The 26,866-nt window shown below is 43.3% G+C and overlaps 1 protein-coding gene and 2 pseudogenes across 1 annotated transcript in view; 1 reads left to right on the top strand and 2 right to left on the bottom strand.

Moving 5' to 3' along the window:
• UBR1 (ubiquitin protein ligase E3 component n-recognin 1) overlaps positions 1-26,866 on the bottom strand; it is a 114,287-nt gene that overhangs the window by 60,861 nt on the left and 26,560 nt on the right. Inside the window, exons 5-22 of the mRNA XM_083167135.1 lie at positions 24,541-24,671; positions 23,095-23,236; positions 22,231-22,293; positions 21,927-22,050; positions 20,538-20,651; positions 19,545-19,633; positions 16,552-16,650; positions 15,457-15,614; positions 13,305-13,404; positions 11,536-11,664; positions 9,919-10,099; positions 8,739-8,800; positions 5,775-5,885; positions 4,871-4,936; positions 3,781-3,885; positions 2,047-2,110; positions 1,702-1,826; positions 1,057-1,109 (exon numbers count right to left, since the gene is read on the bottom strand). Of these exons, the coding sequence (XP_083023261.1) occupies positions 1,057-1,109; positions 1,702-1,826; positions 2,047-2,110; positions 3,781-3,885; positions 4,871-4,936; positions 5,775-5,885; positions 8,739-8,800; positions 9,919-10,099; positions 11,536-11,664; positions 13,305-13,404; positions 15,457-15,614; positions 16,552-16,650; positions 19,545-19,633; positions 20,538-20,651; positions 21,927-22,050; positions 22,231-22,293; positions 23,095-23,236; positions 24,541-24,671 (1,916 nt within the window). The remainder of the gene's footprint in view (positions 1-1,056; positions 1,110-1,701; positions 1,827-2,046; positions 2,111-3,780; positions 3,886-4,870; positions 4,937-5,774; positions 5,886-8,738; positions 8,801-9,918; positions 10,100-11,535; positions 11,665-13,304; positions 13,405-15,456; positions 15,615-16,551; positions 16,651-19,544; positions 19,634-20,537; positions 20,652-21,926; positions 22,051-22,230; positions 22,294-23,094; positions 23,237-24,540; positions 24,672-26,866) is intronic.
• LOC146050869 (5S ribosomal RNA) lies at positions 25,625-25,744 on the bottom strand (annotated as a pseudogene).
• Positions 26,737-26,856, top strand: LOC146050880 (5S ribosomal RNA; annotated as a pseudogene).

Raw genomic sequence — 26,866 nt, 5'->3', positions numbered from 1 at the left:
ATAATTTGTATAAACTATGAGGTAAGGATAGTGAATAATTAGACATGCTATAATTGATGTCTAATAAAAGTAAGTACATTGTAACTTCAATCCCCTTCTATGACAGATCTACAGCATGGCTTTATCCAATGGAAAATAAGAATATAGCATTGTTCCATCGTTTTCTTGTTTACCTCAGTTACTGATGCAACATGAGTTCTCTTGAGGGCAGAATTTACATAAAAGAAAGTAGTCACAGTGCGAAGTCTGGAGAGTATGGAGAGTGTTCTAGCACTGCAATCTGATTCTCGGCCAAAAACTGCTTCACAGAGAGAGAGAGCTGTGTGGGCTGGTGTGTTCTCCTGATTTAAACAATTTTTATCAAAGCTCTGGCCTCTTTCTTCTGATTCTACCATGAAAAGTTTCTAAAACCTTTTTGTAGCAATGTGGATTCACTGTTGCACCTTCTGGTACTTAGGACTAAAATAACTAAGATGGGAGTTCTATTGAAGATGGGTGTTGCTATGGGCAACCGAATAGATTCTACATCTTATTTATTTAGCACCTAGAAGATAATATATCAAAACAGATTGGGTTGCTATGGGCAACATTCCATCAATAAAACTCCCATCTTATTAAATTTACCTTTTAAGGCCCATAAACACTGGGCGACTGAGCTGAAAGTTGCTCAAAAAAGCATGTTTGTATGGCTTTCAGCTCAAAGCCGCCCAAAGATCCAAGCAGTTCATCTGCTGGATCTTTGTTACACACTACACAATATGCATGAAAATATCGTTATCGTGCACTTCGTAAAATCACATGGTGCATACATAGCTTAAAGGTGACAGGTAGGCACAATTTACTATAGATTTTTTACAAACAGAGTGCCATGAAAAATATGCTAGGGTGTCGTAATTCAAGAAAATTTGGGAACCACGGTTATAGATCATATACTTTTAATATTATTGTTAAAACCACATCATTATATAATTTTACACAGCAATTTATTGTATTGGCGAGATAGGAATACGCATAGTGTATTTCCAAATTCTCTCTAGTATATATTAAATCACTCACTTAAATGTGGCCACCTTGTTGATCAACTTATCCAAGCGTATGTCTGTATTTTCCTACAAACATATATAAAGAAAGCAATTCAGTGGAACAGAACACGTTTATTATTATAAATGATGGCATGTTACTGTAGTAAACGGGTAATTCTATGACAATATACACATAGGGGGGTATTCGATCTCCAATCCGACTGTCGGGACGTTCCCGACAGTCTGATTCAGGACCATTTTCGACCCATTGTGACTGTAACTTTACAGTCGTATTCAATGTTCTGACAGTCGAGTGTTGGAACGGCCGCGTTTGTCGGAAACGGCAGCTAAATTGACAATTAGCATCCGTTTCCGACAATTCAGATTTCAAACAGCAGCATTTAATAGGCGAGTGCCGCTATTTTTCTGTCGGCGGAAATACCGGCACAGATTGAATCCCCCCCCCATAGAGTCTTAAGTCCTCCATACACTATGTGACTTCTCCAAGAGGAGAAGTTTCGTGTGATGCCCGATGAATCGCCCAGGAGGATCACATACGATACATCGTATGCGGCCTTTTGCAGTCCGTTTGTTTTGGTAAATCATAGCTTTTAGCAATCTTCTGTTTAGGTACAATCATTATATTCACTGTGGGATCTGAAGTGGGAAGAAGACTTACAGTTTCAGCTAAGGCCTTGGTAATAGCGCTGTGAGCCATGGGCTCTATGCAGAGCAGATGGATGATCTCTCTCATCATACATTCCTCTCTGGTGATGCTGCTGATGCCGGGCACGTACCGCTCTCCTGTAACAGGAACAGTGTAGATATGGACTAGAGGACAACCCGCCATGCATGTGATCATGTGCAACAGTCAAGACGTGCAAAGCTACTGCTGACAGAGGTATAATTTACATTGCATTAAGCAATTCTGTCACAGGCAAATCATGTGTGATGTAATTATATAGGACACTTACAGTTCACCACTGGAAAACACGACTCAAATAATACAAAACACAGTTCTTACCAATTATGCAGATAAGCACATGCAGCATTTCTTCTATTAGAATATTCCACTGCCGGGCCAGGTCCTACAACGATACAACATAAAAATCATGTAACACCACAAACTGTAATACGTAACCTGAAGCGTTATCATATTACATAGATGTCACCTCTACACAACATGAATAAATGCTTTACCAACACTGAACTGCCTAATTACTCATCACTGCCTAATTATACCCCTTTTACACCAAAAATCCCAGATCCGACCCGGCATTTGGAACACGGATCCAAGCCAGGTCGGATCCAGGAATTTCACCATTTACACTGCGGTGCCTACCCACAGTGTAGACTGAGGCGGCGCTTGGAGATGACCGCTATCACCCCTGCTGGGATCGCCGCGCTGGGAGCAAGCACAGCACCAAGGTAAGCTGCTGGGCTGCCCCCAGTCCCCGTGCACCCCCCAGCCCCTGTCTGGGAGGTGAATGGATGCCGCACACAGCCATCCATTCACCTCCTCCGCTGCTGTCTGCAAAGTACAGCAGAGCGCAGCGGAGGCTGTGTGTGCCCCCCCCCCGTCCAACCTGAGGACGCTGCGGTCCAAAGGTTGGACTTCCCCCGTTGATGTAAACGGGACCCGGGTCGAATGACCCGGCGTACCCGTTTACACTGCCCTCTCCCCAGGTCCTAGCCGTGTTCAAGCCAGGTCAGAATCTCGCTAAAAGTGCCATGTAAAGGGACACGGGGTGACCCATTTAGACCGCCGCTGACCCGGGTTTTTGCGGTGGTGTAAAAGGGTATTACTCATTGGCAGATAGTAACCAACCTCTAAAACTGGGTACACTGGAGCGATATTGAACTGATATATCACATCCGGGGGAATCAGAATGACCTATTTGGGCATATCGCTCAGTGTGCATGCCCAATATACGCACTGCCACGGTGCTGCACATCAAACCTGGCAATGTTGCCAGCATCCTGTAATATGTCAATGAAGGATTGAAAATGATTGTCCCGTCCTTCATTAATATTGGATCCAGTTCCAACTGGGCTAATGAGCTTTTGTTCCACTGTCAGAATAAATTCCCCCTAGCTCCTGTGTAGCCAGCTTAAGGCACTTTGTAAAGAATCACAAAATGCTGAAGTGCAAGCTTTTAGTGAAACCATGGGCGGAATGCTCAAAAATACTGATTCTTCCCACAAAACAGCTGCTGCCACTGCAATTAGGTTGTGGAAACACTTTAATATGTGTCCTGTCGGCTGATTCAAAGTTGCACATAATACTGATATTTCCAAAAATGGATGATGTTTTCCAACTGCGAACAAGTCCAAGTTGCTAACAAGTGACACAGCAAATGCATCCTACGTGTGTACACATGGCGGAACATTACAAAATGCAATGTTCCTGAATGGTGGCTATTCACACACTGACTTATGCACGTGAATAGGGTCTTAGCATCCGTCAGGTTCACATTTCCACAGTGCGAACAACTGCTTCGTCTACAGACATGCCAAGTGGGGTTGCTGTGTCTAAAGAGGACATCTTAGTCCTCCCACATTGAGACGCACTAATGTATACTAGGGAGGGGCTAACACTAGCATTAGCATAAAGCAGCAGGTGCATCTGTGGCAATAGTTGCTAAACTGGTCGCAGTAGCGTGTGCCCCAGACAGATAATAAAACCAGCAAAGGTCAGTTTAAGGACTGACTGTTGTCAAGACACCAGATCTAGAAGAATAAAAATGGGGACACTTGCCGCATCGTTGATAGGCGCTGAACCTTTTGTGAAGGCTTCCTGAAGCTCAAATCTGTCCAACACCATTAGAAGGAATTTGTTTGGATCCATGTATGAAGCACCAATCTAGGGAGAGAAAATTCAGCATTATGATTACCTGTGACCGCACCTTCGCTAACAAATGCACACAAGTTATCGGTTGTGAGCAGTGTTCCCTCTAAGCTGTGCGCGATCACACAACTCGACGAGCGTGCACACAGACATTACAACAGAGCGCACAAAGCAGCAGTGGTCCCTTTTTGCAGTTGTGGACTCAATTAATGTGTGTTTCATCCAGTAACTACATTCTGTGCTGTGTTTTGAATGTTTAAATGTTTAATATCATTTTGAAGTAAAGTTAACACAAATGCTGAACGTCATTTTCCAGTTATTTATGTGCACAAAAATTTTAATTTCCTACCAAAGTTGCACAGCCAAAATCTTTTGCCGCACACAGGCTTCGTAAAATGAGAGGGAACATTGGTTGTGAGAATCTCTAGTTGGTGGAGTTTTCTGAGAATGGGCGAATTTTTAAAGCAGCAATCATTTATAAGGCAAAACCAGGTTGATTTTGCATTATAAATGTTTGCCGCTTTAAAAATATGGCCATTCATGGACAAACTCCTGCATCCTATTACATATTATGTCTATGTCCAATATTTCTATGTTTATATGACAAGTTTCCTATTCAACCAGCATGCGGAGATGGTATATACAGTCCTAATAGGTTTTCCACATTAGGAGTACACAAGGAGGGAGTAACTTTTTGTTTGAAATATCATACACATATATAGATGATGTTCTGATTCTAATGGAATAATCACATGGTAATGGAGCTTTAATAGTTGTGCTGGTAATTGTCCTATAAACTCCCTCACATTGGACTTTAATGGTTTCATTGTATGTACTACCAAACCGTTTCAGACATTATATATTAAATCTGCCAATTCCCTTTCAAGCTGTCACATACCCTGAGTTAGTACTGTATGCGTAGACACACTGACAAATGACAGGATGATATAAGAATTAGTAGCTGGTCCTTTTATGACCCAGGGGATAGGAGTAAATGTACCTGCAGCATCACAATGTCTTTATCGTACATCTCCTCCCTGCAGTTGACATTCTGGTAGTAGAAAACCTACACGGAAAAATAGCAGTTGAAAAATCTGTATATCCTAAAAATATACAACCTATAGATGCTTCCTCATACACTGTAGCTGCCTCTCTCCATGCGCCAGGTCATGTACCACACTGCTAACACAGGGCACCTTTTTTGATGCAAAATATGTCTCAGGTGCAATGTGATGCAACTAGAATCCACCAAGAGACTGCACTGATTAAATTGATATGTTGCACTTGTTTGCGTGCGGAGTCTGTATATGTACACAGAGTGCTACAATGCAGCAACCATGGCTTTTTCCCATGCAAAGTACCGTTATGCGTCATATACAGACTCAGGGGGTTATTTTGGTTGATTTGCTCAGATGGTGAATGGTGGTATGCCGGCCCATCATTTGCACGGGAGATTTGCTTGTAGGGCCTGCTAAGGGATGTTACACACTAAAATCCATTCGCAGGCTGGTGGTATTTGCCCACATCATTCGATGGTCGGCGACAAATCGAATGATGGTGAAGGCATGCGCATATAAAAGGGACTCTGAAGTGACTTATATATGTGCAGACGATCGGGGGGAATTGGGCACAATACCAGTGCAGGGTCCAGAATAAATTGATAAAGGCACTCATTCCCCGCTTAGTGGAAATAGAAAAAAAAGCACTCAAATGATGAAGAAACGGTGCGATTAATCCTACAGCGTAGTTACATAGATGCAAACAGCAGTACCCGACAGCTGTTTCAACTGGCGAGCCAATTTGACTTTATGGACTTAAAGTACCGCAAGCAATCAGGCAGTCTTCCACAGATTACAATGTATTAAGCATAGATTAGAAGTTCTGCCTTTATTGTAACACATTACCTGGCTAACTATGGTGAGGCCATTTCTTTTCCACATATCTGCAGCCACCTGCCCCACCAGCACCAGACACCTCAAAGGACTTTCAACAAGAAGTTCCACCTGGAAGTCCTTCTGCACAGGGTAGAAGAATATGAAAGAAGTTACTGAGCAAGAGGTAGATAGCCACAGAAGCATGAAGGGAAATCATTAATGTCTACCATTAATAAATATAGCGATGCTGTGAATGTCCATGAAGAGGCCGATATTAGAAGCTATATAACCAAATAAGAGTTTTATATTTTAAAGCACCAGTTACAAAGTAGGAATAAGAAATAGTTTTTAGATAAACCAATATGTCATAAACTAGCACCAAAAATGATCTCACAATTCCTAGAGAGACATTTACACTTTATTTAGCGATTATTAAATATGTTGGTGTGGTTACATTTTTAGTTTATTATTGGGATGTGCAACTTCATGGGCTCAATGCAATCCAATTACTAGAACAGAGTCAAAAAATATTGCATGCGCACATGTACTCTGAGGTTTGCGGAGGAAGATGGAAGGACAAGGCAGGCGCGTCTGTCGCCTGCGCTGCCGTACACTCCTGATCTGGCCGGTGTCACAGGAAACTGTCCAACCAGAGTGAAGCCTTATGGAGGATGGTGTAGAAAGGGCACGGCAAGTGAGTCTCTCGTGCTGCGGCTGTCGGTGTGACGGCTGGAATAAAAATGCTGTCTCCCATATAAATTGATGCTTGTCGCTTGAGTAATCTGAAAATTGATGTCGGTCAGCTGGTTCCAGACTGGTATTCAGGGGTACAAATGGCTGGGTGAAACCACTAATGCGTTTTGCCCTCCACAGGGCTTTTTCAGAAAGTTTTGTGGAGGCGAAATGCGTTAGTTTTCACCCAGCCACCACTGAATGCCAGTCCGGAACCAGCTGACAGACCTCAATTTTAAGATTACTGCCCAAGCGACAAGCACCAACCTATCTGGGAGATGGCGTTTTCATTCCAGCCGTCACACCCACAGCCGCAGCATGAGAGTCTTCTGTGAACACTGACCAGAGCAGGAGTGAAAAGCAGCACAGGTGAGCGAGATGTGCTTGATGTGCCCTTCCAACGCCATCCTCCGTTTTCATTTGGACACCCATAAAACGCTTGGCGTTCCCATGTCCAAGCGCCGCAACCTCCCGTGCCTCCCGGTATCGAATGGCCCAGAGACTGTGTAACTCGCCACGGCCATTCGCAGTTGGGGTTTGCACATGCGCAGAAATGTGCATTCACAAACCCTGACCGTCAGGGCAGGGGCCCAATTCGGACCACTACGCATGATCCAGAATCGGCCCCATAGATCTGTAGTTTTAAGGTGCCCATACACGGTTCTATGGCACCGTGCGATGCGATGTGCGCTACCGCGGACATCTTATCGCACAGTGCAAAAAGTGTGTGCTGCACATACTTTTTGTACTGCCCTCGCATCGCATCGCATGCAAAAGGCATGCGTTGCGATGTGATCCGATCCAGCCCATAACAGGTGCGATCGTATATGGGCACCTTAAGCGATAAAGTCAATAAAAGTCTCCCAGATTAAAAAAAAAAAAAAGTTTCTTCCTTAGGGCCAAAATCAGGACAAATTTTTTCTCAAAATGGGCAAAACCATGTGCACTGCAGGTGGGGCAGATGTAACATGTGCAGAGAGAGTTAGATTTGGGTGAGTTATGAGTAAATACTGGCTGCTTTATTCTCACACTGCAGCATAGATTTCAGTTTGGACACCACCACCCAAATCTAACTCTCTCCACATGTTACATCTGCCCCACCTGCAGTGCAGCATGGATTTGCACATTTTGAGAACAAATTTGTCCTGCAATCAAGTCTGAATGAGGACCTTAGTTTCTTTATGGAAGGTAGTCTCAATCCATTTAGAAAGCAAAAAATGATTTCGTTTGGAATAAACAAATTGATGGGGAGTCTGTATGAGTCACATCAGTAATATGCACTTACAGGCCACTACTAATAATTTCAGGTTTTATCACACGCCACATTCAGAAAGTCTGATCTGGTACTTGTGGAGTATCACGGCTCCCACGACCTTGATCGTATGCTGATCGTATGCTAAAAAATCGCATCGCATCGCATACGATCAAATCGCATGCGATGCGATCGCACCAGATTTTGCACTGAAATGCATCAAAATGCATTGAAATGTGTAGTAAACTTGTGAAATGCCCCCAAATGCCATTTTTCATAGTGTACCACCCCCACTATCAACGTCAACCCGAAGCGTGGCGAGCACTGCGAGCCCGCGAGGGGCAGCGGTACGCGTCCTACGACCTTTTCATACCCCCACTATCCACGTCGGCGTGGAGTTGAGAATAGAAAGTGTGGCGAGCGCAGCGAGCCATCGAGCCCGAAGCGTGGCAAGCCCCGCGAGGGGACGCGGATACCTTCACAGCAATCCGCGTCCCCTCGCGGGCTTGACAGGTATCCGCGTCCGCTCGCCATGCTTCGGATGCGGTGGGGGTATGAAAAGGTCGTAGGACGCGTACCGCTGCGCTCGCCACGCTTCGGGTTGGCGTTGATATTGGGGGTGGTACACTGTGAAAAATGAGATTTGTGGGCCAATTAACATGTTTCATACTAATTTTAATGCATTTGGATGCATTTAAGATTAAAAACGTATGCCATCGCATCGCATCGTATGGCATCGTATGGCATCCGATGCGATCGCATATGATTTTTGATGCTCAAAAATCAGTAAAAATCGCATCGCATCGTATACCATCGTATGCCACTACATATGGCATACGATGCCATACGATGGGAGCCGTGATACTCCACAAGTACCGCTGATCTTAAATGAACTCGGAAGCTAAGCAGCCTATGACTTGGCACCCGTCTGGATGGGAGACCAGGTGCTGTAGCATTGTTAATTCTGTAATAAACATAAGATTACCAATCAGTAAATAAGAACTACTCACTGGTGAAATAAGTTCCGACAGTTTTGTGATGAGACCCGTTCTACTCATTTGTGAATGTAGACCTAAAATAAAACATGGGGCAACAAGAGCAACAGCAATTATCCAACAATGCAGGGGCGTAACTAGATATTTGTAGGCCCCATAGCAAAAGTTTGAAAGGGCCCCCTATTTAGCAACTGATGGTGATAAATGTATGTAAAACATATTACTTAGACAGTAAAGATGGGCCCCCTTCAGCTCTGGGCCCCATACCAGCTGCACCCATTGCAACAATGCAATTTCCTAATAAACAGGCTGCTCATCCCGCCATTCTCTGGTCAAATGCTGCTATAGATATCTAATCACCCGTGATCAAGGATAAGGAGTAATTGTAATGCCGGGGGCTATCCACTTATTGTGGATTTTGTTTCACCTGCCTCTGGCCTGTGAAATAAAATTCCCAAAATCAGCCCAGTTGGCGAGAAAATGGGGCTTCCGCAGGTGACAGCTGAGAAATAAAATAAAGGCCTAATTTATTCCATGCTTGCTCACTATCACCTGTTCCAATGTACTGTGTGTGTATGTATGGGGATACCTTAAAGTTCTTAAGGTGACTGCCAGATGGCTGTGCCAATGTAACTTACTGATGGAACCATTAATTTATGTACGCCAGCTGGGCAGCCTAAAGCCAAAGCCTCCTTCACAAGCATTAGATCCCATATGCCAGTTGTATACCCTTTATTAAATACACATGGGCAATATGACTGGAGAGTCCCTGAGCGCCCATACACAAGTGTTTAGAAGAATTACAAAAGCAGCTACATGCGTATTAGCTTAGGGCACCTGGAACCTTTGGATCACAGTAACCCTCCCACCAGGATCCTCCCCTCAGTAATTAAACAAAAAACACAAGCATATGGACTTGTTCAGGCCATTTACTGCATACCTAGAATATGGCTGGTGCAAGTGCACACTGATAATAAGGACTTGTAGTACACCAAACGTGTACATTTCCACCCCACTCTGTATCAGGGCTCAGCTTTTGTACCCATATAGCAAGCAATACATACACCAGCGCTGGTGCTTTCACTGAGCACTAGGACAGAGCTGTGTGTGTACACTACCGGATAATTATAGCCACATGTGAGCACCAGTGTATATGAAGCTGAGAGACACATGTGCAATCTCCCACAAGCCTCACCTGCCAGCATCCGGGAGAGGGGAAGGTGTATGCTGACTGGATCCCTGGAGACCTTAAATGGATAGCTTTCATAGGAGTGACCACACATCTCTATCAGTGTCTTCTGCTGAGAGGTCACAGGTCTAATGCACTGAAGGACACTATGATGACACTCCTTGTAGGTCCTGAGCAGTATATCATTCTTTGTGGAGGAGACAAGAATAACTGGTTATTTAGTGACTGCAGAACTACAAGCACCTTCTCACACCCATTTCTAAACTTCTTCCTTCACCAAGTAGTTTTCCTCCCAGCCTAACTAGCTTCAAACATGTACCGGAAACAGCAGCTACTATACTCATCCCAGCTGCCATCCGTCCTTCTACAGCGACGCTTTCCTCTCTATTCCCCAGATCACTGTCCAATTGGGCTCAGAATGATTTACCTACAGTCAAAATACCGATGGTTAAATACATACCACCATCAAAACGTCAACAGGTCGCAAAGTTGACATGACTTTTTAAAATACAAAATATTGATGTCTATGTCAACATAGGTTGACATGGACACCGTATATGTGTACCACCTCCACTTGCCATGCTTTGAGCATGGCGCCTCGGTACGCTGGTCACACTATTACAATGTAGGTAAATTGACTGCATCCCGTCCAATTGATCACCTCTCCCATTAGTATGTACGATCTCATGGATCGGGCCCTCCTTGCTCCTGCCACAGCACAAACTTTTATACCAGTAGTCCACGTCACCTATCTCCTTGTTCCATTCATTGCTGCCCTTCCTTAGGTACAGGTCATCTGATTAAGGAACTGCTTTGCCGTAAGTTACTCTAACCTCACCCCTTGTCCGTGCCATAACTAGTTTGTTGGTGTGTTGCATTGCAGTTTGTTGGTGTGTTGCATTGCAGTTTGTTGGTGTGTTGCATTGCAGTTTGTTGGTGTGTTGCATTGCAGTTTGTTGGTGTGTTGCATTGCAGTTTGTTGGTGTGTTGCATTGCAGTTTGTTGGTGTGTTTCAAAGGAAATCGGGTCCATTGCGGGCATCGTGTACCTTAACTTTAAGGTACACGATGCCCGCGATTGTGGCCGTGCTACGAAACAAGTACCCTGCATTGTACTTGGTTGGTGTACTGCACTGTAATTGGTTGGTGTACTGCATTGTTTTTTTGTAGGTGTACTGCATTGTAGTTGGTTGGTGTACAGCATTGTACTTGGTTGGTGTACTGCACTGTAATTGGTTGGTGTACTGCATTGTTTTTTGTAGGTGTACTGCATTGTAGTTGGTTGGTGTACTGCATTGTAGTTGGTTGGTGTACTGCATTGTAGTTGGTTGGTGTACTGCACTGTAGTTGGTTGGTGTACTGCACTGTAGTTGGTTGGTGCACTGCACTGTAGTTGGTTGGTGCACTGCACTGTAGTTGGTTGGTGTACTGCATTGTAGTTGGTTGGTGTACTGCACTGTAGTTAGTTGGTGTACTGCACTGTAGTTGGTTGGTGTACTGCACTGTAGTTGGTTGGTGTACTGCATTGTAGTTGGTTGGTGTACTGCATTGTAGTTGGTTGGAGTACATGACTGAACACAGACTGAATACACAGAGAAAAGCAATAGGCAAGATATGCTCTTACATTGCTGGCGCACCAATCCTGAATTAACATCAAGACGTTCTTCAGCTGCATCTGCATAGAAACTGCAGCCTCCCAGTCAGAATCCATCTCAACGTGTTGTCCTATCATTCTACTTATTGCCTCCATGCCCTGGACAAAGGATATGGCATTAACATAGGTTCTCTTCAATATTCCACAAAATACATGCATGGCTTCAGCTTATTAAGTGCAAATCTAGGATACTTTATGTAGCACACTACTAATAAATGCACCTTGGGCCCAATTCAGGGATGGTTGGTAATGCAGCTGCAGTCACTCAGTAGCAGTGGTGGAAATATGCAAAAGCTAACCTCAGTCTTCCCTTTGTCCCCACCGAATGATGGTGGTTATAAGCGCTGAGACGCCCAGTTCAGGCTCTGTGGCTTGTGCAGTTGCGATGGAGATTGTACCAGTATTGTTAGTACCATCGATTGTTGCAGAAGCCTATCGTCTATCCCAGATACTCTCCTCCCACCCAACTAAACATGGCCTCTGAAGCAGTGGATTTGTGACTGAGAAAGCAGCAGCGCTCCCAGAGCCAGCGTTGCCACTCCCATAACATATGTTATGTGATCACTTTAGAACACCTCCCTGTCTCCACCCAGGAATCACAAACTACTTCTAAAGTGTTAAGGCGCCCATACATTCGTCTTACTTGTCCGAAGGACAAGTCGGACCTGATTTCCCCGGCAGCTCCCCGGAAGGGGTCACACATGATTAGGCACTTGATGTGCCAAGTTTTGCATATGATAAATCGCATGCAATTTATCATATGCAAATCCCAGGGAGCTGCAGGGGGAGAGCAGGGCAGCGTCAGCGGACAAATAGGCAGCGGGCGGGGGACACAGGTGAGCTGGGCAGCAGGAGAGGCGGGCAGGGGTGGCGGACGCCGTTGAGGGGAACGGAGACTGAGAGCTGCAAGGAAAAAACCCTTGTGGAAGGCCTGGGAGCCAAATGGCCAGTCACAGGCACACCAATGATCTTTTTCAGATATTGATTGGGATGGCTCAATGACAAAGACCCGACAACACGCCATAATATTATCTAACTGCGGTGTTTGAGCTGTGTAAGATCCAACGATTCTTCAGATATAGGGGGATATTCAATCTGTCTCCATTTTTCCAACGTTCAAAAAAAAAATAGGCACTTTGACGATTTTCATCTATTCAATCCAAGTAGCATTTTTTGCTACTTGGTCGGACGTTTGAATATTTGCCTGCGGATTCGGCTTTGCTTAGAACAGCCTCATTAAATAGTTATGTCCGGATATTTTGGGAGCCCCAAAAATCCGGACATGACTGAATACCCCTAATAGTAGCCAAAAATGGACAAGGTACTATGGGCCTTATTCTGGTTCACTCTCAGAGGCAAATTCCTTCTCAGATGGACAAAACCATGTGCACTGCAGGTGGGGCAGATGTAATATGCGCAGAGAGAGAAAGATTTGGGTGAGTTAATTTTGTTTCTGTGCAGGGAAAATACTGACTGCTTTATTTCTACACTGCAATATAGATCTCACTTTGAAGAAAAACCCCACTCAAATCTAACTCTCTCTGCACATGTTACATCTGCCCCCCTGCAGTGCCCATGGTTTTGTCCATTTGAGAAGGAATTTGCCTCTAAGAGTGAACCAGAATAAGGCCTTATGTGCTGCAGTATACAGCCTAGGTCTACTGGATAAGGTCACAGTAATGTATTGGGGATAATCTGTGCCAATGCATTTTAAAACCCTTATGTTTTTCTGAAATTACCTGCATACACAATAGAACACGTAGTAGAGACTGAAATCCATCTATAAACTTGACTTGTAGTTTCTCTGACCATAATGTAGGTTTACTTATGAGGATGTATCTAAAAGAAAGGCAGGGGGAGGTGACGTCAGGGCCAAAACAAATAAATTATATAAAACTATAATATATATGTCTAGTGTCCGTGTGGCTCTGAAACTCTGCCATCTGTTGGCAGAAAGTGAAACTACATCTGCTAGTTTTGGAAGCATTAGCTTTGAGTGGGCTTACTAGTATATATAGGTGGATAGGGGGTTCAGCGACCACTGGCATTATATACTAAGGTTTCTGTAAACCAACTTCACGTTTCAGAATTAACCAGATGAGGATAATGTCTAGTATTTAGCAGCTTTATTAAAATACTAACATAAAAGGAGACGTTATGTATAAATGACCATACTGTCACAAAAGCAACATTTTTAAAAACATGTAAACAACACAGTAAAAATGAACCCTTTGCCATCCAAATATTTTTTTGCAATTCAAACTGGTTTAAATGTTTGGTGTATTTGCAGGGCGTCCAATTTGCATACGTACGCAGGCGTAGTGAAATTGCATCGCATGGTACGTTTTCGTGCTGTCCGATGCGATCCGATCTCACTAGTTCATTTATTCACTGCACCCTGGCCACGGATCAACTCGCACGCAAAATCGCATACAATCGCATTTGATTTTGAGTGCGATGCAATTTAGCACAACACTCCCAGTATACACGTCTATGCGATGCAATGGGATTTAGCACACTCCCACTATCCACGTCACCCCGAAGCATGGCGAGGGGTGCAGAACGCGTCCTCCCGACCTTTTCATACCCCCACTATCCATGTCGGTGTGGAGTTGATTTTATAAAGTGCGGCGAGTGCGGAGAGCCCCGTGAGGGGCCGCGGATTACTTTACATGTATTCCGTGTCCCCTTGCCACGCTTCGGGCTCTTTATAAAATCAACTCCATGCCGACGTAGATAGTGGGCTCGCCACGCTTAGGGGTGACGTGGATAGTGGGGGTGTGCTATATCCCATTGCATCACATAGACGTGTATCCTGGGGGTGTTGTGCTAAATCGCATGCGATTTTGCATGCGCAGCCAGGGTGCAGTGAATAAATTAACTAGTGAGATCGGATGGCATGGCACGAAAACAAAAAGCAAATAGTTTAGTGGGCGCCCTGCAAATACACAACTACCAAATGTTTAAATTAATTGTAATATTTTTTTAATTCAAAAATGGTCTACACTGAATGTTGAATGATGTTAATGTTCTTATTTTAAATTGGATCTGCTACTAGCGCTATGGCTGTTGAGCCTGACTAGACGTTGGAATCTTAGCGAGAGGAGGTTAAGGCAGCAACCCACGTTTCGTCATAAGACTTCATCTTTTGCTAAACCGAGTGAACGGACAAAGCGTGCGGCTTAATGTCTTGAAAAAGGAGAGAGTATCCGAAACGCGTTGACGTCCTGCCGCACGCTTTGTCCGTTCACTCGGTCAGCGCCAGAGAGGAATTCGGCATCCTCCTCACCACCGCCCTCTGTGAGACTGCTAGCCTGTCGCGACTGCTAGCCTGTCGCATCTGCAGCGCAAAACAGTGCCGTTACTACAGACTTGGTCCGGGACACCATTATCCTCTCTGCCGTTTCATGTTTTTGTTCGTGGATATCTATTAAATTTGCTTTTAACCCCACTGGAGTCTGGCCTTTTAAAGAAACTGCTACATGCATGCGGGTGAGAATTTTAAAGTAAGTGTCATCTGCCTATTATATGTCATGCTGAGACTGCTGATTCTGCAATAAAAGATACCTTTGTTTGAACGTGGGTCAGAATTCTTAAGTAAGTTTCCTCCTTATATTATGTGCAGCTAGAACTTCGAGGATTTAAAGAAACTGCTACGGGAACACGTGGGTGAATTAATAAGTAAGTCCGGCACCTTAAGGGTGCAGCTTATCAGATCACCTACAAGCAATACATCTATAGCGCTGGGTTCATCTAAGTTTTTCTTTAGGGAATATAGATTGTAAGCTCCACTGGGGCAAGGACTGATGTGAATGTGTGCGCTATATAACTAACTTAATAAATAAATAATGTCACAGACATAGGAAGCACAGTACTGGTATATACACCTACTTGAGATCAAAGATTATTGCATATACTCTGTAGAATCTGTCCTGGCTGTATCCCTGAAAGTTAAACCTGTTATCTGGATCTAGATATTCCCGAAGGACTTCCAAAAGGGTCTCCGTGATGACTCTGATTACACTTTGTTCCTCGATGAGCAGCCGAGCCTGTACAGAAATGACTGTTATCCACGGCTGACTAACACAGCACGCTGAACTATATACAGGTTGAGTATCCGTTATCCAAAATGCTCGGGACCAGGAGCATTTTAGATAAGGGATTATTCCAGAATTTGGAAAAACTCATATCACCTGGTTTCAGAGGCGTCCCCCGGCCTCCATCTGCTGGGCATTCCCAGTTCCAATGATGCATTGCGCGGTTGACATCATAACTTCACTTTGGAATGCAACATTTGGACCGAGAAAGCCCTTGAAGATGGATGCCAAGGGAACAGGTGAGTATGAAAAACAAAAAATCTAAGTGCGGGGGACATTTGGACATTAAAAAAACCAATATATGTGCTGACAATATTACTAAGATATCAGAAAGTGAACAATGCGAAAAAGCATTCTAAAATTAAATATATGATTTGTATTAATGCGCCTATACATCTGAGGATTAATTAATGTTAGTGGCAGGGTCTGTTGGCAGGTACAGAGTATGTGTATAAAATTCAATGATTTTCTCTTATTTTCTACTACTTTGAAGTACCTTTACTAGTCTAGGCTGCATAACTTAACAGAAGCAACGTACAGTAGTTTTGCTTTTTAACAACTACCTTTCATTTAACAATGACATATTTGTGATAACGTAGCTAGTAGTCACGTTTGATACACATAACACATTCATATCTCCTCACTAAAACTAGGAGGAGACATATGCACACCTCAAAATCTAGGGCCCATAAAATAATTAGCATGGCATATTCATTATCAGGAGCATAAAATTAATCTCAAAATCGTTGGCAGCAGACTATACTATTTTTCTGGAAGCTAGTGACAGATTCCACAGACATATTCTGGATATGTGTAGCTGAACTGTTCCAATGTGTTATTACAGCAGGCGATGCCTTCTACATGGGTTATCACAGGTGCTCCTACATACCAGGGTGGGAACGGTGAAAACCTGAACTGAAATAGCAGTCACTGAGACGTTCCTGTCTCGATCGTCATCCATGTATTCTTTTTGAACCTGCTTGTAACACTGAAACCACAAGAGGAACAATGTCAGTAACTGTAACAGGTCTTATTTCACACTGATGCCATAATAAAATAGGTCTTGTTTTGAGGTGAGCAGTGTTTATAGAGCCACCTGCGCTGCATGGAATGGGTTGCAGGGAATGCACATGCAGCAGGAGGCGGATACAGTATATTATATGCCAACCACAAAGGTTATATAAAATCATTGTGACAATAAACAATTGGATGAATAGTAATAGATCTCTGGATTGGACAGTTTGTATACACACAACACTGCACTGATTGGACAGGCTCGTATAGTGACCATTGCTTGACCATCATAAAGCAAATTAAGCACATACAAATGCAATTGCTTTCAAGTACTCATAGAGCAAAAGTAGACAAATCATGTTACTCAAAAACTTTTTTTTAGTATTGCAAATATCTTAATTTATATGATTCACATAATGGGGCAGATGAATTAAGCCTGGTGAAGAGATAAAGGGCGGTATTCAATGAGCCTGATTCGCCAGGTTTTTATGGCGAATTTGTGCTGTTTGGCGAATTTCTGACAAAAACGGTGAATCACCCTATTCAATGACCACATGGCGAATACATTTGAAGGTTTTTTTCGCCATGACTCACCGAGTAGCAATCGCTATCTTTTTATGGTGAAGTGGAATGTGAACTTTTAAAATAAAGTGTTTTGTTTTTTACATTTGGTGTCAAAAAATCAGGAATTTTATTCTGAGGAGGGGCATGCTATTTTTATTCATGTGCTGTAAGCACATGAATATATATTTAATTTTAAAAATAATATATATTTTTTTTTTTTTACACAGCAGCCAGCAGGGGGCGCCGGAGCCGAGCCGCTCATTACATATTCATATATTCACTGCACGATCATTACGATCGTGTGTAGTGAATATACGCCCCCCTGCTGGCACCCCCGGGGGGGCAGCCTGTGCTGCCTGGCACCCGGGGAGCCCACCTAACCCCCCACAAAGGTCTGGGCTAGGCAGAGAGACTACCATCTCTCTGCCTGGCACCGTCCTCAGGCTCCCTGCGGCAATCGCCGCAGGAGCTCATATTCGCCAGTCAGGGGCTCGCTGCCAAAGTGTAAGGAGTTAAGGCACCAGCCAATCAGCTATGTTTGAAAAATGACAGTTGGGAGGTGATTGGCTGGTGCGTTATCTCCTTCCACTTTTTCTCTTCACCAGGTTGAATACATCTGGCCCAATGAGAGAAACAATAGTGATGCAGCATACTCACGGGGAGATTGTAGCCCTATTTCTGAGGGATCTGACTAGCACAGATTGCTCCGTGTGTAGGCACCCCAGCGATTGTGATGCACAGACCAGCGGGTCCCCATCGCCGGGCTGAATTTATACTCCATGCAGTATGAATCTACTCATCGCCAGTGTTCGCTCACCAGAGAACGCTGGCTGTGACAAATCGCTCAGCACACATCACTGGTGCTGAGCAGTATCGCTTAGCAAGAGGCACCAATCGCCCCATGTATACGGCGCTTAAGGCTTAAATGCCCACCAGTTACCAGCCGTAGGCTGCTGATGCCCCCTGATTTCTATCCGTAAACTAATCATATATCTACCAATTACCAGCCATATGCTGCTCAGATCCTCCCCAATTACCAGTAGAATGTATGCTGCTCCCCAATTGCCATCTGTATGCATGCTGCTAAGATGCCCCACTTATCTGGCGTATGTTGCTCAGATGCCCCACTTATCTGGCGTATGTTGCTCAGATGCCCCGTATTAAAAATTATATGCTACTCAGACACTCCCACTAACCGGCAATATGCTGCTTAGATGCCTCCAATTTACCAGCCACACGCTGCTCAGATACTCCCAAGGGCCAGCTATATGCTACTTAGATACACCCCAATTACCAGCTATATACTAGTTAGCTGCCCCCAATTAATATTCATATGCTACCTAGACTTATTGTAGAGAAATAATACCATGTCAGATATGTTGTATAGATTAGTCCATACAACATATCAACCCAATCATACAACATCCCTATAGATTGTGAACTCACGAGCAGGGCCCTCCTACCTCTATATCAGTCTATTACTACCCAGTTTGTTTTATCACTGTTGTTTCCAATTGTAAAGTGCAATGGAATATGCTCTGCTATATAGGAAACTGTAAATATATAAGAATAAATAAATTAATCGATCTCCCAGCTCCATATCACTCTCAGGGGGGTATTCAATCTCCCAATGGGGGAGATAGCTGCAGGGCCCTATTCAATGCTGTCTTCCCTGACAGCATTGAACAGGAGATCTTGGATGAACGACCACAACTTCACAAGCCGTCGGGCTCGTTCTGCCAAGAACGGCCGGGAATTTACAAGCTCCCGGCTGCAGCTCACCTCTTCCCAGCCGCAGCTCGTGGCCACGCCCCCTTGTCGTCCCGCATCAGGTGGATATCGAATCCCGCTTGCTATTTCTCGATCGAGCAGACCGAGAACGGTACAGGGTGACGGCTGTTGGGCCAGCTCGACAGCCATGACCCAAGATTGAATACCCCCTTAATATTCTGGAATCATCAAGGGCTATGAACTCTTCTGGTTCCTGAATGATCCCAGCAGCATTATGAGTGTTTAAGGAATGAGTGATGGGAGTCACACAGGCCATGCTGTGCAAACACATTTCTTTGGTCCAACATCTGAGCATTTGAAGTTGTCCAACTAGGTGCCTAAATTGCTTGAAAATCAGGCTGTTTAGTAATCAATGGCATTACCAGATTTGTCCATGTGTGGGCGCTGTAACCCATAACTGTCCAGTAATACCTAAACATACTATATGTAGCACAAATGTAACGTAATGGACAATATTCATCAATACCAAGTTTCAAAAGACCGTATTGACCAATGGACACTCTAACGCATTACCTTCACAAACTCAATACCGAACAATTTCTTATACTCCATTTCCATAAAGAAACTGCTGAAGATCAGATCATGAAGAATACTCTTGAAAACTGCAATACATGTTTTCTGGTTAACACAAGATGTAGCAGACTTCACAAAGACAAAGCAAGTGCAAAACGTGACTGCAGCACATTTCAACTACAATCAGTGAGAGCGTCCTTGCACAAAAAGCACTGCAAAGCTTGTAACAGCATTAAGTAAAACACATAGGTCGGTACATTGGAATGAATGCCCCGCCCCTTTAGAATGTAAGCGCTAAGGTGCTGGGCCCTCTTTCCTCATGTGCTTTTCTTACAATATATTTCCACTCAAAAAATAGCTTCAGTGTCCTGTCCCCTGATGCAACTGTCTTTACTTACCATGTACTTGTCCTAGATTTTCTTTGATTTGTACTGCAATTAGTTTGTATTTTGCTTGTTTATGTATTGTTAGGCGCTGCAGGACCCTTGTGCCGCCATTTCAATAAATGAAAATAAAATAATGCTATACTAGAATCTCATCTGCACATTACATTTTGTATTACCTTACTGAGGTACTGAAGTGCATTTGTTGGTGCGTTTTAGCCTGAGTGTATAAAACAGACACAGAATTGGATCATCGGTGTGAACATCGGTTATCTGTGTAACTCACGTTACGGAGCATGTCTGGAACAAGTGAAGTCGCAGACATTGGTCTTGGCATGGGCCTTGTACACCCCTGTAATTATGAATGCTACCCGTTGCCACTCCAATCCATAAAACACACAGCATGTCAATCATGCTGCGGCTCAACGCGCACTGCAACCATCCTCACAGCCACAGATCTGTACATGTGCACATTAAAACTCACTGGAGTTGTGTGGAAACATCGTGTTTACATACAACTCTGTTTCAGGCCTATAATCCGCCCAAAAGTTGTTGTTTTCAAAGCATTTTTTGGGGAGTTCACAACACCTCAATATTGCCTGAGACGCACCTTTATGAACTTTGGCATCAGACAGCATTAACAATCTGACATAGCACAACTCTTTCGAAGAGGACGTTGTGTACGACTTCAGACAAACCTGACAGAAAATCTGCCGGAAATCACCTAAAAAACAAATAAGGAATAACATTTAGCATGGTAAATACCAGCAGGAAAACACAAAGTAATTAACTAGATTAGCAATAATAATAATACTAATACTAATGATAATATATTTAGATCAATTTGAAGTACATCAGTCACTTAATGGGCATACACACTGGGTGATTATAAGATGTTTTCTAAGCAATCTGACTAGACTGACTACTCTGCGTGTATACCCCTGAGCGATGGCGGCGTGCGGTCAACCACATCGCCTGACTAGATTTTGACTACACGTAGTCACATCACAGGCCTGAGCTAACCAGGACACAAACAATAGCAATAGACACTAGTATCCATGAAAAGTCCAGACCAGTCCCGTTTCATTGTTATTTCCTTTTTATTTACACTGGGTGATTTTCATTTTCTAACCAACCTCACTAGATCTCTTAGAAAATGCCCCTACATCGCTCCGTGTTTAGGGGCCACAATGATGCACAGCCTCGCGCATCGCAATGGTTAGACGATTAATATCCATCATGGTGGATAAATCTAGTAATATCACTGAGCAGGCCCAGATCTCACAGTACATAGCACTGACACATCGCTGTGTGCTGAGAGATCTTGCTGTACGTTCTGAGTGTTCTAGCATCACTGAGAATGCTCAGAAAATATCCCCATGTGTGGGCCCCATAACACTGATATTTAACTTTATATTTTTGTGTGGTACCCTTGGGTGGTTTGGATGGGGTGGATAGGGTGTGCCCTGTGCACCCAGAGGGGAACCCCTATAATGTTAGGGACCTGTCCGACAAGTTTATCCTGACAGGTGGTGGGCAGGCTCATATTATTGGGCAAAACCATGCCAAAAACCTCATATTATATTTAATAAAGTTACATGTTAATGGCTGTATCCTGTCTCAGTCTAGCTTCCTGTCTAAGCTGAATCTATCGGAATACCATTACAAAGACCACACACGTGGATCATCTATCTGCATCATTATCTAGGGCCAAATGTAAAAGGGTGTGAGAATCTGAAAGTGAGAGATTTTTCGCATTTTTTTTTAAAGCAGCAATCATTTACACTGAAAAACCAGATTGAATTTGCCATGTAAATGATTGCCGCTTTAAAAAAAAAAAATGGGACAACGCTTCCAAAATCTTTCACTTTCGGATTCTCACACCCTGTTACTGTACATTTGGCCCCAAGTGTAGCAGAGCACAAGATAAATCTGGAACACACACTGCACATGATGGGCACTATAGCCCCAGCACAAACATAGAACTCAGAAGGGTTACTTGAGTTTGCCAAGAGTTTGTTCAACCAGATCCCGAGACTGCAAGCAAAGGCCTGATGTGCCAATACCAGAGAATGCAACACTTCCACGTGGAACGGCCGCAGAGAGACGTTCTCCGAATAGGTCTGAGAGGGAAGAACATGATAACAATAATATAATCAGGAATATGTAAATGGGGAGAAAATTGAGGCCTCAAAATAATAATGGATTCAGGGCAGTAAGGAAGGGGTAAGTCATATTTGGGGAAAAGGGACGAGGAATCATACATTGTAGACGTGTTACAGACCAGGTGTTCCGGTCATTACCTTGAGTTTCTCTGTGGTCTCCCGGCATTCCTCTAAAGTGCCTTCTTTAACGATTGTGCGACCCTGTCGGAGAAATTTTGTAAACTGATAATTGCCCAACTCTGCGGAAATGCAGCAAAAAATAATATGGTCATGTAGTGTATGTTTAGAAAATAAACCAAGTGTTTATGCAAAATATGTACTGTAACCCATAGCAACCATTGCAAGTGCACCCGTATACCAAGAGCAATGACAACTAATGAAACAACGACAAGTGACTCCGATCAGTATCAGATTAGTTCCTAGCTATGTGACCTGCTGCCAAAAGGGGGCAATGTCTATTAGATGCTTGGAATAAGCTCTGAGAAGAAGTATTTGGGGGACATGCAGAAAGACAGGGGAAGATGTATTAAGCCTGGTGAAGTGATAAAGTTGTTGGTGAGAACTTACAAGCCAATCACCTCCTAACTGTCAAGTTACAGGCTGGGTTTTTAAAACGACAGTAGCTGATTGGCTGGTGTGTTCTAACCGGCCACTTTATCAGGCCTATATATAATATATATAATTTATAATAAAGCTTCATTCTAAACAAATTATGTTTATATGAAGTAGAAACAGTCTAGAGCTGGAGTCTCAAGTTTGATGTCCTATCTGTATGGAGTCTGTATGTGCTCCATGTGTTCATGTGAGTTTTCCCTGGGTGCTCTGGTTTGTGGCAGAGCATACTCACAAGTTAATTGGCTGCTGACTAAAATGAATGGGTGTGTGTAGGCGTGGCAAATGTTCTCTAAATAACATGGCGTGGTTATATAAATAATAATAATGTAGCGCTACAGTTTAGGAGTGTCAGCTGTAGTATGATCTAATGGCACATAACCCACTGACCTCTCTCTCGGTCGCACTGGTTAGTGTCTGGGCCTCCTTCATGTCGCAGCCCAGGGATCTCTGCAGACTGTAGATAAAGTGATCATTTGAGTGGTGTTCGTCGCTGAAGAGCACACAGTAATAATGGTTTGGCTTTTCTGGGCTGCACAGAAGTAGGAACAGTTAGAACAGTCTAGTTAGTACATACCAATCATTTTGACCTTTCGTCAAATAAATGTTAATTTGGTGGGATGAGTTTTGATAGTAAAAGGATGGAATCATTGGTGGAACTTACGGGTTGTGGGCCAGGGTGCAAAAATATAACTTGTGTCCCCCTCCTCCACTCCATCCCAAGTTCACAGTATGCAGTGGGTGACAGGGAGAGGCAGAGGTAGGGGGAGGCAGAGTGTCACAGGGAACAACGTGTTTCATTCTGCATTATTCTTCCACCATGACAAAAAACTGTTCCACCCATGGAAGCTTCAATAATTCTCAATGTGTGTTGAGCAACACGTTGTCCAGCGAGTCCCTAAACTGTGATGCTGCGGCACATCTAATATATATTTATTCGACTGTTATTATTTTCACCACCTTATTATTAATGTACATAGATAGTGACGCTATATCGACAGAAGTAAAGCATTGACGGGAACATGGTCGAACTGACATGTGTGCCGACAGGCGGTATTTCATGCCCTACCATCCACTAGTGTGTGGTGGAAGAATAAAATAGTGTGCTCAAAGCATGAAGAGTGCAGCGAGCCATGCAAGGGGACACAGTGCTAGGTTTCAATGTCCATGCTGACATTCAGGACAAAAAAACGTGAAAAACCCCATGTCGCTTTTTTGACTGACAACATTTCCCATGTCGACATAATGCTTGTGTCGGCCTTCAGTCATGTTGACCTAGTGCTTGTAGACCTAGTTGCCGTCTATCCAATGATGCCATTCCGTCCAGATACCCCAATGACTATACTTGCCACAGGTAGTTTTCTTATGTTGGTTCTCCGTAATAAACACCCTTTAAATCATATGCCGCGTGTGCCAATCCTCTCTCACCCACTAATTTGATCATTTAGCTGCCGATACATGTGTTTTTGACACTTTGACAGTGAAACTGCATCCATTTTCACAGCTTTTTGAGGCATTTTTTGCCAATGTCTTTTCACTCAAAAAAAAAAAAAATGCCTTCAATAGTGACGAAAATGTCTGCAATTGGATAGTCTGAAATAATTGAATACCCCCCTAAATCATCTAAGCAAAATGAGGGAATTAATTAAAAATGAATTCTGGTATGGGTAACACTGCATGCCATTCCAGTTGTTCATCTAAGCCAGGAATAGGCCAATTTGTGTAGTTAAACTATGACATAATAGATGGATTACTATATAAAACATTGACATTGTAGAACACAATCTAAATGAGAGAACAAGCACAATGCATGTATTAAACACAACCATATAATACCCTGTATTCAGATATGCTGGCAGACAGTTGGCCTCCTCCCAGATCAGCATGTCCATAATGTACTGTATGACAACAGGGAACACTTTCCGAGTCTGGGACAACAGCTCTTCAGTAAGTCGAAATCCAGTATCCTGAAAGGCAAAAGGAGCCGGTTACATTACATAAACTGGGCATTGTGAGCGGTCTACCGGTCTCCCCAGCTTCAAATGTGGCTTTAAAATATTCTCCCTGTACTTGCGTGGGTTTCCTCCGGGTATTCCGGTTTCCTCCCACATTCCAAAAATATACTGGTAGGTTATTTGGTTCCTAACAAAATTAATCCTAGAATGAATTAATGTGTGTCTGTGTGTACATGTGGTAGGGAATACAGATTGTAAGCTCCACTGGGGCAGGGACTGATGTGAATGTTCAAACATCAGTACAGCGCTGCGGAATATGTGTGCGCTATATAAGAAAAACTGTTAATAATTAGATTTAGGAATGTGGGGTAGGGTTTGGAGCCGCACTGACGTAGATTAATTGGTTATTAGTTCATTTTGATGACCAACATGAGGACTATATTAATTAAATTTTAATAGTCATAGATTGGTGGTGCGCCCACGATTTCAGTATAACAACTGAGTGTGGGTTTTTGTTTGCTCAAGGGAGGGCAAACGTAAGACAGAAAAAGAGCTTTGTGGGCGCACTCTTGTATTTGTAAATATGGAATTAAATTAAAACTTAACATTTATTTCGATCTTTTAATATATATTGACCAAGGTTAACAATAATAAAAAGGAGAGTATAAGGAGTTAGAAAAGGGTACCAATAGTATGACAAATATGAAAGATATAATATGTAGAATGTTGTGTGATGGCACCTTTCACTTTTCACACTTTACTCTCCATTCAGCGCACTACGTCCTTATCATCATTGACATGTGGACAATGTGATTATGGGCGAAAATGAATGGTTTTAATCACCTATAGGTTCGGATCACCTGTAGGGATATAGATTACCCCAGCAACAGTATGTTGGTATTATCACAGCTTGTATTGCTCATGCAGTAGGCGTGTCCAGTGCAATTATCTTAGGGATACCTCTATTCATACCACACCAGATGTTCTTCAGGGGTCCCCCACAAGAATACTATTCTGGCCCGTCACTGATTAGCTTCCAAGTTCGGGAAGTGTTTGGGCATTTCCAGTGAGGTATGGTGGTATTTTCTGAGGTTTTTATTTCCCAGAATAGAAATTGCCTGGTTGACTGCGGATTAGAGCATTTATAGCTGACTGGATACCAAAATTGTGTGGTCACCAATGGACTTGCAGCTACATATGTATCACTTCAATAATTGCTGCAAAAATGACATTACAGAGGGAGAAAAGAAACATACGGAAGGGAGGGAATGGGGGGAGAGGGATGGGAAGGGAGAGGTGGGGAGGGTAAGTAGTGGCAATTTGTGATACAAGAGGCAAAATTGCCTATTTAGTATGGATGATATTTAAGTTTAATTAGGGCTGTTAATCAAGTCTGCGGAGTTCTGGTAAACAGGGGGTTAACTGCCTGTGTACCAGGTATGACCTGCCTGCTTATTTCTGGTGGTCAATTCCTCTTAGCAAACAAAGGGGGGTTTTTGTAAACTTTTGACTGTGGATACAGGATAACACAATTTAGTGAATTACAATTGACCATCCGCAATTAGCAGGCAGGCTATATTTGGCACGGAGGTATTTAACCCTTTGTCGGAGCTGAAATACTTTGTTGGGACAGCAGTATTGTAATATACAACTGTGGATACTGGATAAACCCCCCTTTGTTTGCTAAGAGGAATTGACCACCAGAAATAAGCAGGCAGGTCATACCTGGTACACAGGCAGTTAACCCCCTGTTTACCAGAACTCCGCAGACTTGATTAACAGCCCTAATTAAACTTAAATATCATCCATACTAAATAGGCAATTTTGCCTCTTGTATCACAAATTGCCACTACTTACCCTCCCCACCTCTCCCTTCCCATCCCTCTCCCCCCATTCCCTCCCTTCCGTATGTTTCTTTTCTCCCTCTGTAATGTCATTTTTGCAGCAATTATTGAAGTGATACATATGTAGCTGCAAGTCCATTGGTGACCACACAATTTTGGTATCCAGTCAGCTATAAATGCGCTAATCCGCAGTCAACCAGGCAATTTCTATTCTGGGAAATAAAAACCTCAGAAAATACCACCATACCTCACTGGAAATGCCCAAACACTTCCCGAACTTGGAAGCTAATCAGTGACGGACCAGAATAGTATTCTTATGGGGGACCCCTGAAGAACATCTGGTGTGGTATGAATAGAGGTATC

Source organism: Crinia signifera, chromosome 12 (genome assembly GCF_055691185.1).
Source record: "Crinia signifera chromosome 12, ASM5569118v1, whole genome shotgun sequence".
Taxonomy (NCBI): domain Eukaryota; kingdom Metazoa; phylum Chordata; class Amphibia; order Anura; family Myobatrachidae; genus Crinia; species Crinia signifera.
This window is presented reverse-complemented; position numbering and strand designations above follow the sequence as displayed.